Source organism: Procambarus clarkii, chromosome 44, assembly GCF_040958095.1.
Source record: "Procambarus clarkii isolate CNS0578487 chromosome 44, FALCON_Pclarkii_2.0, whole genome shotgun sequence".
NCBI classification, from domain to species: Eukaryota; Metazoa; Arthropoda; class Malacostraca; order Decapoda; family Cambaridae; genus Procambarus; species Procambarus clarkii.
The window spans coordinates 19,448,222-19,463,367 of NC_091193.1; the positions used below are offsets into that span (position 1 = coordinate 19,448,222).

The 15,146-nt window shown below is 47.3% G+C and overlaps 1 protein-coding gene across 3 annotated transcripts in view; it reads right to left on the reverse strand.

Annotated features, from left to right (window-relative positions):
* LOC123745316 (serine/threonine-protein kinase WNK1) overlaps positions 1 to 15,146 on the reverse strand; it is a 340,974-nt gene that overhangs the window by 300,104 nt on the left and 25,724 nt on the right. Inside the window, exon 1 of one of the 3 annotated variants that reach the window (XM_069300716.1) lies at positions 13,374 to 14,259. The exons of 1 other annotated variant lie outside the window; for it this stretch is intronic. In XM_069300716.1, coding sequence (XP_069156817.1) covers positions 13,374 to 13,471 — 98 coding nt within the window. In that variant the 5' untranslated portion in view covers positions 13,472 to 14,259. Of the gene's footprint in view, positions 1 to 1,142; positions 1,187 to 13,373; positions 14,260 to 15,146 lie in introns of those variants that run through there. One more of the 3 variants, XM_069300719.1, reaches the window with a different exon arrangement.

Genomic DNA, 15,146 nt, shown 5'->3' on the forward strand with positions numbered 1-15,146 from the left:
GATTCAAACAATAATATAAAATATTGTAAGAGATGCTTCGGTCGCGTATAACCTGTAGTCTATCGTGGACTATCTATTCCCTTATAGAGTTCGTTCAGTATTTATTTGAACAGCGTTGATCAGAAATCTCCTCAATTTTGCCATAATGGCAGCGTACATCATAGATTATACGCGGTTTTGCTTCACTTCATAAGGGCTACGAGATGCTCTCAAAACAAAATTCGTGATCTAGGAGGAACCTGAGGGTTCATGTTTAAGGGGATCTAAAAATTAAACGAATTTAAGAACAAGAGTGTTCCCAGTAGGACCGGCAATAGTTTTGAAGACCATCACTGCACCGCAAAACCAACTTCACTACTTACATACGTGTAGACATTAACACGATGGTTATATCAAATAAGGATTTGTTGCACCTAATCAAAACACCTCTTTGTTGCCGGCGATGACTCGCAATAACGTGGCTGAAGAATGTTCACCAGACCACACACTAGGTGAAGGGATGACGACGTTTCGGTCCGTTATGGACCATTCTAAAGTCGATCGACTTGGTCCAGGACGGACCGAAACGTCGTCGTCCCTTCACCTTCTAGTATGTGGTCTGGTCAACCTCTTTGTTATTTGTAAGAAAAGTTAACAAGTGATTCAATAAAACCACATCACTCTTCGCCAGCATTAGAGTCGTAACAATCCAGGTCAAACATGTGGAGTACTTCAAAGGACACTAGAGAGACACACAATTCAATTCAATTCAACCTGGCTGTGGTGGGTATGTGGGCCTGCGGGCCGCTCCAAGCAACAGCCTGGTGGACCAAACTCTCACAAGTCAAGCCTGGCCTCGGGTCGGGCTTGGGGAGTAAAAGAACTCCCAGAACCCCATCAACCAGGTATCAAACAGTAGAGCAGCTCTGCGGCGCTGGAAAGGTTTATAAACTACCAAAAGTGTGACTTTAATTAACATTGCTGGTAACTAAAAAAAAAATACAATATAAACACACTATACCAAGTGCTAATATAATAGTCGGGAAAGTGTGTTCTCTGTCCCCATACTTTATTATTGCGCTACACTCGTTGGTGAAGCCCACCAGATGGCCAATGATGAGGTTCAACGAATTCAAGTGAAAATGTTAATATTAAATACTTACGCTCTTTGGATTGACGAGATAAAGGTCATTTCGAAGACTTGTCATGTAGTAACTTCCATTAGACCTACTGCTGCACACGCTGGCATCTTTCGGGTGCAACAGTTTGTCAGGCGGGAGCTGGGTAATACATTTTGAGGTGCTGGACAATTTCACACAATGAATAAGCAACAGGTAGCCGAGAGATTGCTATTAAAAAAAAGCCCAAAAGACACTTTTTAAGACAACTTTAAAGTGTCTTTTTTGGTAAATTTATGTTTCACAAATATTAATAATATCAAATATCAAACGAACTTTTTTTAACAGCTACTGAATTTTCCTCTAATATATTCATAATATATGTCAAGTAAGGTAATGTTTTGTTTTGATTATTGAAATACCATTAATCATGAGTATCAGAATATCATTTTTCATGATATTCTGTCATGAAAAATATTTTTTCTTTACAATTATAATTTAATTTGAATAATATATGGATAGCACAATGCATGTAAATACACTTATGTCAAACGCTAGTTAATTCTTTCATGTACTGCCACTGCCTTACTTAAACAGCTCTCAAACTCTGAGAATTAACGGAGAGAAATGCTACAGTAGCATAATTGATGAAATAGTTCAGCAAACACATACACAAAACGCCATGGATAGCACTGATTTTGAGGAGCAAGTGAGTGGATGCGGGCAGTGACAATTCGCTGCACATTTTCTAGGTCAAGCACCCAGAGGGAGACACTGGAGAGTAACGCGGCCAGCACGCGTGAACACGGCCCGGAGGTCTCCATGGTATGTTGTTGTTAGAGATTCAGCTACTCGGAACAAGTTCCAAGTAGCACGGGCTATGGTGAGCCCGTAACTTACCCGGCACAGGAGCGGGGCAAGTAGCACAGGCAATGGTGAGCCCGAGGTGGACTTACCCGGCACAGGAGCAGTACGCGGTCCACGGTAACGATTGATTGATAAAGATTAAGCCATCCAAGAGGTGGCACGGGCATGAATAGCCCCGTAATCCACGGTAACGCTCATGTCAGGAAGTTATAAAAGCGGATCAACATGACTCTGATGGATGGCACAAGGTCAGAGAGAGGTGGAGAGGGGCTCGTGTACAGGGTTGGCTATATAACCTGGCCAGACATTAGCAACGAGAGACGCGGGAGACTTCTCCTGTCCACGAGGCTAACCATAGCCCGTGCTACTGGCCCCGCTCCTATGCCATGTAAGTTACGGGCTCACCACAGCCCGTGCTACTTGGAACTTATTCCGAGTAGCTAAGTCTATAACAACAACATATAGCAACGAGATGACCCCAGTGGCCCTCACTGCTGCCTCAGACAAATGTCAAGACTGGCACAAAGGGACAGAGTCTGTTAAGGTGACACAAAGACATAACCGATGACAACTAAGTGACAAGGATAAACAATTACCAAATAAAGCTTATGTCGTATGATGTAGTTCCTACAGTAGCAGAGCCACTTTGGGCCATTACTCTTAATGTGATCACTGTACATAATGTGGCGAGGTGCTGCTTGCCAAGGTCTGAGTGTATGTTGGCAGGTCAAGGTCAAGCAGCACACTGCGTACTATGACACGCCAATAATGGCAGGGAGGTGGAGCATCACATGGAGCATGGTGGGAGGGAGGTGGAGCATCACATGGTGCATGGTGGGAGGGAGGTGGAGCATCACATGGTGCATGGTGGCAGGGAGGTGGAGCCACTTGGCGCCTGCAACATTACACACGGTGACGCCTTGATGGAGGTGGACAGGAACCCACGAGGTGGTGGCTGCTCACTGCGCCTGGCCAACATGGCTACCCCAACACTACGCACACAAACTGTTGGCTCCACTTAGCAGCTTAACCACTCACAGAGTATATGAAGTGGAGCGTATCCTGGGAATGTCCTGAGTGGCAGCCTAGCCAGCTTGGGTGTCGCTACTGCACCAGCCGCCCGCTGGGTGCTAATGCTCACAGCCTACGCGCTGTAAACAGTTTTTGGAAAGGTTGATTGCTCAGTGTGACGTTGTCTCTGTGATCCTGAGAAGAGGGCTGTGTAACCCTGGGGTCTAACACTAGTGTCCTCACTAAGTCAACACGACTACACAGCCAGTGTCCGACACGGCACCACAACACTGCCAGGCTAACAATTGCATTCGTATCGTCAACATACACCAGACGTTGAGGAGGGGGGGGGGAGGTGTAGGACCCATACTGCCCTTAGCTTCATGTTCTGAACGGTGGTTCAGTCATTAAATTGTATTATAAATATATGTATGTAATTATTAATAGTACTGTGATTGTTATTATAATTAGCTTGGGGGTGGTGGAGTTGCAAACTTTATTTGTAATTATATTATTTTAAATCTCAATGTATTAATTAGTTTCAAGAAGCGGAGGCTGGTGGTCATCCGAGCCTGGCTGGAGCATCTTCTTACAGGGACGACTGGATGACACAAGCAGCCTCGTGGAAGGTGACGTCTTGTCCTCTCCAGTGAGTGCTGGTGGGCATCTGGGCCCCTGCCTCTCACCTTCCCAGCACCCTGGCACACTACACACCCTGTGCCAGGCTGCTGGGGGGGGGGGGGAGGAGCTCTGTACACACACCTTCTGTCGCTTCTCTTATATTTCAATGCCCATAGTGCTAGCTTCCACAACTGATTAATTGAATTTATTATATTTAGGACTCAGATTCAAGAGGTGTTCTCTGACCTCCACTGCCTGGCCAGCCTGCGTGACCTGACCTTCACTGCCTGGCCAGCCTGCGTGACCTGACCTCCACTGCCTGGCCAGCCTGCGTGACCTGACCTCCACTGCCTGGCCAGCCTGCGTGACCTGACCTCCACTGCCTGGCCAGCCTGCGTGACCTGACCTCCACTGCCTGGCCAGCCTGCGTGACCTGACCCCCACTGCCTGGCCAGCCTGCGTGACCTGACCTCCACTGCCTGGCCGGCCTGCGTGACCTGACCTCCACTGCCTGGCCGGCCTGCGTGACCTGACCTCCACTGCCTGGCCAGCCTACGTGACCTGACCTCCACTGCCTGGCCAGCCTGCGTGACCTGACCTCCACTGCCTGGCCAGCCTGCGTGACCTGACCTCCACTGCCTGGCCAGCCTGCGTGACCTGACCTCCACTGCCTGGCCAGTGTGCGCTAGCTGAGCCATACTCGCCCCAACATAAATCAATTCGAGCGGTAGAATTTAAAGTTTAAAGTTCAATAAAACTTTAAATTTTACAGATAAAATTTAAGTGTATATTAAATACTCTATATCGCATACGAAATAAATAAATAAATAAATAATTTACACTTTAAATGGTTCCAAATTTGCAGAGAGTAACCATTCTTTACGAAAGGCTGAATCCCACTAGAACATGGACAAATAGCCCCAGTGAGGAGGGAGTTCTATCACCGTCACGGTCCAAGACTTGCAACATTCCACTCTATACTAAGGAGTCTAACAGGTGACCTCTCACGGTGTTTAAAAAGGGAACGCGATACATCTTCAGACGATACCTGATCAACCTGGCTGTAATGTATACCTCAGACTGCAAGTAGAGGTATACTGCTCAGACTGCAAGTGGTTTGTGGTTTGACCAGACCACCAACCACAAGGCCTGGTCAGAGACCGGGCTACAGAGATATTGATCCTCGGAACCACCTCAAAGTAACTTAACATAGGTAGTGACGAATGTATTGAACGCTTCCTATACCGGTGGTCTCTGTTCCAAACTCATAACTGTGCATTTATATGTATTTAACTTAAACAGCCAGTTATTATTTTATCTTCTGATCTGCACCATCAGTTTTATATCCTCAATTACGGATACGGTAGGAAATGCAGAACAGGTCCAGTGAGGAGTAGAGGTGCCATAGGCACAGAGAGGGCCAGCCAGCCTTCCGATAGGGACCCTGTCTGAACATCAAAGGTCCACGTCTGTTCAATACCCTCCCAGCAAGTATGAGAAATATTGCCGGAACAATGGTGAACTTCAAGAACTAATTACATAAGTTCTTGCAAGAAGTGCCGGACCAACTGGGCTGCAGTGAATATGTGGGTTTACGGAGCGCTCAAAGCAACAGCCTGTTGGACCACGTTATCACAAGTCCAGCCTGGCCTCAAGGCGGGCTTGGGGAGAAGAAGGACTTCCGCGACCCACTCTTCAAGTAAGGACACTGAAATCAATATTTGCAATGCCAGGTAATGTAGTATTTTGTATGTAGTGATAACGTTCTACAAACTTCCACACGTAGCACCCGTTTAGGTCTCCGGAGTATTTTCTCTGGTCAAACAAGTAACGCAAGGAACCTGTGTGATGAAGTAATATTTGAGGTGGGTGTGACCGCTATTATCTTCACCACCGCGTCACTCTTCAGGAAGTTACTCAAGACTCTGTGGTCTGGCACTGTATTACCCGCGCTCTCTACCTTATTATATTCATATTGATCTTATACTTTAACCCACGTTTTGTTATACAGATGTCAAGATATTGCGTTACGCTCCCATCATCACATGATGTTGGGTTCGTTCTGGAATCCCAGGCGGAACAGAAACAGTTGGGCACCCTTCCTGTCACCTAATGCCTCCGTTCACCTAGCAGTAAATAGGTACCCGAGCGCCAGTCAACAATGCTGTAGTGTTGCATCCTTGGGAGAGTTAATAGTCTGACCTTATGAAGGGGGGGGGGGGAAGACTCGATATAAACCTAACATACATATACACAGGCTGCCTGTCTCCTTCAAAATTATTTAGTATGCCTTGTGTGCGTTCCTTACTTGAGAATAATGAGTGAGTGGTGTGGGTAGACAAGCAGACTCGTCACATTAACATCACCCACACACACACTACACAACTTGGAGAGTACTGGCTCAGTACTACAGCCTCCTATACAACACGTGGGCTGAATACTCATAGTATGAAACCTCATCTTGTCTATGCCTTCACAGCTCACAGAGATCATGCTTCCCTACTTACTATATAAAACAAGTAAACAGTGTCTGGTGTTAGCCCTCAAGCTGCTATTATTATTAACATCTTTATTGACAAAATTAATTACAATTTTGCCTAATCTGAGGATTTTGATAGTCTTATTAAAGTGAGGATAATGTTGGTATTCACTGTCACGCAGGACAGAGGGTCATACTCAAGACAATAGGTCTAAACTGTAGGCTGAAGCACATATATATCATGGTTACAATCATTGTTTTAATGTATATGCGTTGTGTACTCAAGACGACTCTGAGGATAATATGTCTTGAAATATTGTTCACACGTCTTAAGCGACACTCCTCATGAGTGTCACTATTACGTCAGTCTATCCTTCACAGTGACCTCCGGCGACAATTAACACAAACCATATAAATACTCCACTCCTTCACCACATCCTAGCGAGACCTTCACTAGTTACAAGTTCACGTAATAACAATGTTAAGTGCCTTAAGTGCCGAGCAAAAATGTCGAGCAAATAATAATGATTACAGTGGACATAATCTAGTAGGTGAGATGTTCTACGCTTCGCTTCAGGCCACATAGAAGGTGACTTTGGGAAGTGGTATTTGTTTGGCCACGCTCGCCTACCTGGTTCACGGTCTGCCCACCTCTAGTGATTTTTCTAATTTGTATGAACGACCTGCCCGAGGGAGTGAGCTCAGACGTGTCAATGTTTGCAGATGATGCTAAGCTGACGAAAATCGTGGAAAGAGGTGAGGACCGCAGAAAGTTACAGGAGGACCTTGACAAACTCCAGGTGTGGTCAGACAAAGATAAGGTCAGCTACGAAGATATGTTAATGGAACTAAATCTCTCAACCCTAGAGGATACAAGGAACAGGTGGGGATATGATCAAACCATAGAAGATGCAGGGCATGAGGACACAGGTGGGAGCTGGAAACGCAAATAAGCCGAAGGGACGTATGTACTCGTACCCTGTAAAGGAAGTTAACAAATGGAATGCTATAAAAAGAAGTTGTGGAAGCCACCGACATCCACAATTCTAAGGCCCGATTCGACAAGAATTTTTAAGACAGTAGTTAGGTTGAACCGGAACAGGCACAAGGCTAGTAGGCGGGGCATGAAGAGCTAGTAGACCTCCTTCCAGGTAGACACTAATAGGCAAGTGTAATGCTCGCTAACAACCACGCTGAGAGCGCCTAACAATTCAACTGTGCTCGCATGACCTGTCAGAGTTTACCATCACGTATACTTCACAGGTTATAATGTTCACGAGTTGTAACCAGTCATCCTGATTGGCAGCTCTCTCTTGCTTAGTAATCTCAATGCAAAAACGTGAAGAATGAATAAGCAACGAGCGCACGACCCCTGCTCCGCGGCTGACCTGACCTGACCTGACGTTTCCTGCTCCACGGCTGACCTGACCTTTCCTGCTCCACGGCTGACCTGACCTTTCCTGCTCCACGGCTGACCTGACCTTTCCTGCTCCACGGCTGACCTGACCTTTCCTGCTCCACGGCTGACCTGACCTTTCCTGCTCCGCGGCTGACCTGATACCAGACCTCCCCTGGTACAAGACCAACCCTGCAGATGACCTGACCCCTTCACTGATCATTAGAAAGCCTCGCCGCTAAACCCGTTGTCACGCAATGCACTAATCTTGAGGTTATCGACCGCAGCGTCAAAATTCAAGTGATTGTTCAAAATTAAGTGCACGTTAATGCCGACGTGTCGAGCACATACCTCGAGTGGTCAGGTACTCGACGAATTGAGCTTGCGGGGGTGCGCTTCGGCTCTTTGGTCCCGCCTCTCAACGGTCAATCAACTGGTGCACAGATTCCCGAGACTATTGGGCTCGGGCCTTCACCACATCACTGCATAGTTCATTCCATGTTACCTTACCTCCTTTCGGGGGTCAAGGTCCCCGCGGCCCTGTCTCCGACCAGGCCTCCCCCTGCTCCCTTGGTCTATACCAGCTCTTGGTCTCAAGAACAATACCAGGCCTTGTTACCAACTGACACTAAACAAGTTCTGTCTAATGTCTCTATGGGTCATTGGAGTACTAGGTTTCCACCTGTGTCCAGGTGGGTAAGTTCGAATGCGTTTGGTTAGGTAACAACAACAAATGGTGTAAACGGGCTACGCCAGCGCCGGGAGGACTGTTGGCACGGACGGACCACCACACATATTTGCAGTTATTTGTACATGTCAGAATTATCTGGAACAAATTGAAGAAATATTCAAACTCTAGAATTGTTAATTTTGCCTGGGAGATATATTGTGAATGGATTGTACGCACCCAGGTGCCAGTGGGTTGACTTATGCAATGAACACCAAACTATTCAGAACACTAAATAATTTCTGACTAATAAGGAGCCAGCCAGGAGAGGCGGGAGGTCCAGCGGTGCCTCTTGGGACACACGAACACGTGGCATGGATAACGCTCTCCATCAGATAACATAATTAAATACAAATAAAAGTGACGCAATGGAGATACAGTATATTTAAGTTAATCATTTCCAGTGGAGGATTTCACCAGCCCACAGGTCAGGTCACATGAGGGCTTTGTGCAGCCCGTCCTTCTAAGGTTTCACAACGAGGACCCAAAACAGAAAACGAGACATTACGTTACTATTACAAGCCGCTTCCATTTTCTAGTACGAAAATCTTTGGCCTTATGTAACGCATACGAGCGAAAAGCGACATTCTTTGAAGGAGGACAGGTTAATCTGTGGTGCACATTAACTGTAGTAGGCCATTAACAGTAATAGCCTACCTGATCATACCGGTCCCCTGGGAAGCGTGGTTGGTCGAAACACTTTAAAAACCGGAAACAGATGTGCCACAGAACTGGAGTAAACTGCAAATGACAGCTCGGCCTTGGATGCAGAAGCGGAAGATAAAAGTTAAATGCGATACCTTTGCCAAGACAAATTCCAAAACAGGCACGCGCGTGCGTGCGTGCGTGTGTGCGTGTGTGTGTGTGAAGACTACAAGCAGACACGGAGACACGGTAGACACTCTTGATGAGGGGCTGTGGTGACTCCTGTGCCAGTGCCTCGAGTAATGACGCGGCACCAAGAGATCCCTCTACATAATCACTTCCAGGACGTCAACATTCCTCCCCCATGACGCACCGTCGACCCAGTTACCGTGCAGCCAGTTCCCTCCGTCTGCTGGAAGAGTCTCGTCTTGTAACTTCCCCTTCCCCCACCCACCACCCAAACATCGTGAGACTGTTCATCTCAACAGGTGTCAAGTTTCTCGCCCATTATTATTATTATAGAATTTGGCCCTGTTATTGAGCGCAGCTGTGATGTAGAACGTAGAAGAATATCTGCAGACGTGTTTTCTGCCATACATCACATTATTATAGTGATACCATACTGGTTTTGGCGTACCTACACACGTGTCTAATACAGCTGTCATATGCATGCATCACATACAGGTGCCCTTTTATCTATAGATTACATATGGACGATTTAGACAGTTTCTTTATTAAGTAGCCTGAGGCCAGGTCACACCTTCCCGTCGCTTGCCTGGTCTGTGAAGCCTGCGTGCACACGTGGACAACTCAGGCAGGTTGATCCGATGACTTCATAGGAGACAGCACCAGTGCTCTGAAAGTTACCATTGTTGGAGTAGCGTCCCACGTTCGGAATGTCCCCCTTTTACACCCTATCATTTTCCGTGCTGTTGAGGCTCGATTTATTGTGCTCTCTAAACGCCGGGGTTTCAGACATATTATTCCTAGATTTTTGTATTTGATTACTCCTTTGTATAAGGAAACTTGACTATGCTGTGTATCCTGTACTTAAGATCTCGTGTTTTCCGTGCCAAAGTAATTAGAATGTGTCACCGTCGAACGTCATATTCTTTTTCGTTCCTGAATAGAAGATCTCGTTAATATCCGACTAATTTCTTTCCGGCAACAGAGCCAATTGTCATATTTTAGTGTCATATTTTAGTGTGGTTAACAAAGGACGATGGGAAGCTGTGGCTTGTATTCCTGGCTGTCATGTATATGGACGAGGACGATGGTGGTGCGAGGAACGTACGTGACAGCTTCGTGCCGTACTCTGCTACAAAGAGTACCAAGTACAAATTGTTAAAACATGTTGTAGTCCACCTTCCTGCACGTCTCATACACGTGTTCTATACACGTGTCCTAGACAGGTCTCTTCACTAGCGTGACACACAGATTAACACTATAAGCAAAATGAAGCTATATCTTTGCCTGACACATCTATATCTTTGCCTGACACATCAGGTGCAATAGTATCAAGATCTGCTAACTCTCAGGCAGCCATCATAACTACAAGGGAACACGTCATATTAATCCCTTCAAAACCTACATTATTGTGGACTCGCTTCTCTCCATCGTCAAGTGGCCATTACATTAAACTTCCAGACCAGACCACCACCCTTCACGACAAGCTGGTGCTGGGTACAGTATTGCATTATTTACACCGCTATTGTCGCTCATCTACACGTGTTACTGCTTCAGGCAACATCACATTCCTCTTGTGTCATCTGCATACTGAGGATTCCCACATTTCTAACACTGACTAAACGGTTCATCACGGCGAGACACGGGGAAGTAACCTTGAGGTTATCTTGAGATGATTTCGTTTTTTTTTTTAGTGTCCCCGCGGCCCGGTCCTCGACCAGGCCTCCACCTCCAGGAAGCAGCCCGTGACAGCTGACTAACACCCAGGTACCTATTTTACTGCTAGGTAACAGGGGCATAGGGTGAAAGAAACTCTGCCCATTGTTTCTCGCCGGCGCCTGGGATCGAACCCAGGACCACAGGATCACAAGTCCAGCGTGCTGTCCGCTCGGCCGACCGGCTCCCCCTGTTTATATTGACATATTGTCATTGACATTGACATAACCTGTCATATTGACGCCATCAAGAGTACTCTCGTGACAGCTGGCATCTCTTCAAACCACATACGATATTACTTTACATAAAACCTTAATATTTACTTCTCGATAATGTTAGTAAGGGAAGAATACTATGCGAGATTAGCCGACCAGGCGCAACTGAAACAAATCAAAGGTAAATCAATTGGCTTACAGGAAAGTGTTAGAAAAAATGCAGACACCCTGGTAGGGGGAGAGGCAGTGGTTGGCACTACCAACTGGAGGCACTGTGAGAGCCAACGGTGCTGCCAGTCACTGCCACTGCCCCCCGAATGAGAAGGCAAATCGGGAGTCCCCCTAATATTTGACAAATATTAGGGAGTCCCCCTAATATTAGGGGGACTCCCGATTTGCCTCCTGCCTTCTCACTCGGGGGGCAGTGGCGGGCGTCGTTCCCCAGAGCAGGCCAAAGCGCATAGTTGAGCCAGTGACCACACCTGCGAGCACCTTCTCTCCAGGACCACTGAGGTGTTAAGCAACGCTCCATTTCTCTGTTTATACATATGTATCATAAGATCTTGTATTATGTTTCAAGACCTGGAGAATCTTGGAGAACTGAATGCTACTCCCGAGCCGCCGCTTTACCAGCTGTCAGAGGTCTTATGGAATGTCACTCTACTTTTGAAATTTTTACCCTCTTTATGGGCCTGACGGCTGTGTGGACAGCGCTTCGGATTCGTAGTCCTGAGGTTCCGGGTTCGATCCCCGGCGGAGGCAGAAACAAATGGACAGAGTTTCTTTCACCCTGATGCGCCTGTTCATCTAGCAGTAAAAAGGTACCCGGGAGTTAGACAGGTGCTACAGGCTGCTTCCTGGAGATGTGTAACAGAAAGAAGGCCTGGTCAAGGACCGGGCCGCGGAGACGCTAAGCCCCGAAATCAACTCAAGGTAACCTCAAGATAACCTCCCCTTCTAGTCCTTTTCATTTGCTATCTTAAATGATAAAGACGTTCTAACACCCCCAGTGACTCTCCTGCGTCCCACCTTCCATCACTGTCCTCTGTTATTCTTAACCTTATAATGAACATGAACTCTTATCAACCTTATTAATTTCCCCCAGAATGAGAAAATCAACTGGAGCTCTGAGGAGACTCGAACCCGCGACCAAGGCACTCCCAGCCGCTCACTTTACCACTGTACCACCCTGACGCACAAAGTTATACAACCAGGATTCCGCTGAACCCTCTGGAAGTCTGGACTACTTAACCGGCACCAGAGTGCTTGGAGGGTGCAACCCGTCCTCGGACCAAGTCCATTCCATCCAGCGTTCCACCCCAAAGACGCATTCATATTTTTTTAACATCCTGTTCATTCTAAAAGGTCATTTTCTCAAATTTAAAATGTTATGATTATATATTAGCATACTGTGCATATTTAGGCATCGGTTAGGTTAGGTGTTTAGGTTCTGTTGGCGATTATTTGTATTTGTAGTACGTGGGTGAAGCATTTATAGCGTTGTGATTCGAACAAAAATTGTCAGATAAGCACTCGTTCCAGAAAGGTTCGGACATTATCAGTTGTGAGCTTTTCATTCATAAACAGGGGGGGGGTTGGCGGGTGCATGGAATTGAATTTGGGTCTTTGTTTATAAGGACGGACTGGAACTATAGTAAGCTCATTGACATATATCACGTTAGTGTGATTTCATTGTGTTTATACAGAAATATGTAGCTTTGTCTCCTCGATTCATTCTCTGAAAGTGTGGCGAGTCAGCTCCTTAGATTAGCCTTTCCTCATAGTCTAATCCTCGCAGTTCTGGCACATGACTCCTTACACGTTACAGTTACACACTCCTCGACTTTACTGATCGCATCCAGAAACTAGAACCTCATAAAGCCTACTAGATGGGGTACATCTAGTACGGGGTTCGACCTAAAGGTAGGTGCCATTTAAGTGTTGGAATCCTTGAATAATATAATGAACAAATAAAACTCTATGGACTCTGTCCCAAACGTTTCATTTCCGCGACTGACCCCCTGACTTACCTATGGCCGTCAGTATACATCAATCTTTTCCTAGTCACTGTTTTTTTTTATCCAACCTTCTTACATTTGTTTGTTGTTTGTCTTCCAAGTAGCACGGGCTATGGTGAGCCCGCCTTCTTACAGTCACTGGGGGCTTCCATCCAACCTTTTCAGTTTTTTTTATACTTAATCCAAATAGCGTCTCTTGTCTGCATTCCACAGCCAACTTGTAGACCTTACCACCTGCCTATATTCTGATCTCCAATCTTTAAAGAACGTTATTAACTGTTACTGATTTTGTTCGTCTTCCCCAAAGTTACGCACTTTACATGGGCAATTTTTTGCCTTTGTGTTGACGTACTCATAAGAGGAGCCCAAACCCTGTGTGAGTACTGGAGACTAACCTTATTAGGGAGGTCCTGGAGCGTGGCTGGGCGAGGCCGGGGCGGGGGGCCGGCACACATTTCCCCGGCGCCCCTCGGTCACACACGCCCACCACCATAACACGCCCACCTCTTTCACCTCGGCCAAAATATTGCCACCATTACCGAGGGAACACCTCAGTCAAAGGCAAATTTGCTGTAACCAGACTGGGCCGCCAAGTGCAAACTTCCGCCTCAAGGTCTGGTAACGGCGGGTCGCAAGACCTTCACTGGGGCCGACACCATACACACACACACACTAGTGACACTCTTCACCTAGGCTATCCTTGAACACACACACACAGCTAACACTAAGGTCAGGCTACTGTTCATGCCGAACCCGCGTTATTTTGCACATCTTCCTGCGCGCAATATCCACACGACCATCGACTGAGCCTACACCACCAACACCTGTCGACACGTGTGCTCTACACTAGTCGATTATTTTACAGGTGTTACCACTTGGAGCTGTACAAAGACTGCGGTCGCGGCGCACGTACAGCAGTCTGTGTGTGAGAGTGGGGACGGGGGGGGGGGGGCGGCGCCACCATGTGTAAAGGTTATTTGTCGGTGGGGCAGGTGGTGGTGGGGGGCGCACCCGTTGTCGCCACCAGGAAATGTCCATCAGTGTTGCATCTCCTCCACACGGCCACCATGCACACCACAAATTAACACTCGTCCGCAATATACGTTTCCAAAAGATCACACCATTTCTGCCCACAATATGATGGCGGGCACGGAGGAGATGTAGTGTAGGGCGAGGGAGGGAAGGCAGGTGTAGAGAGGGAGCGAGGAGTGGGCAAGGTTGTGGGGGCGAGGAGAGCCCGTCGTCCCACTCTCACCGTCACACTGTTACTGCACTGGCTTCTGCTCACAGTTGTGGCTCCGGCGTCCCACGGGGCCCACTACTGGCACCCTCTTAATCACTGCCCCTCATCCCCGCCCCACACACTCACCACCCCCCCCCCTCCACGCACTTATTATACCCCCTCTTCATCCTGACACACTCATCACCTCACTATGCTACTACATCCCCCAATTCAACCACACCTGTTCATAATCTACTCAAATTCATCACAACTTCTCAACCTTCATAACCATGATACTGTCCAACCCGTGCCCAGTACCCATCGTCTGTGTCCTACCAGTACCCAGTACCCATCGTTACTGTCCTGCCAGTATCAATCACCTGTTCTGAGAATCAATCACCTGTTCTAAGAATCAATCACCTGTTCTAAGAATCAATCGCCCCCTCCCCCCGGCCCTGACCAGGTCCGTGAGGGCCAATGGGTTATCTGGTCAAATAGACTTAGCAGAAATTACAGCTCGGTTGATCAGGTATCCCTTTGGAGGCGTTTGTCAGGATCTCTCTTGAACACCGTGAGAGGTCGGCTAATTATGCCCCGTTTTACACTGATAAAATTTTCTTGAGCGTACCCGATGCACCTGTGCTTTCTAACGGTGCTATTTTGCACATTGAGCCATCATCCCTCTTGGTCTCGTGCGGGAATATTTCTTCGTAACTGTCCTGCTCATCTTCCCACATTCTGCCGGCGTGTTGGCAGAGTGGGCTTCACGCAACGGTATTCAACATCAGCCTCAGAGATTCGACCCATGACCACAACACCGACTTCCCGAGAGTGCCGACTCGACCCAGCTGGTTGGTACATTGGTGGCCTCGAGACGACTCCCCCGCGGAGGTGGCGGTGACAGGTTACTTCCTCAACAGTGGCGACGGTCCTTCCGTAACTTTAC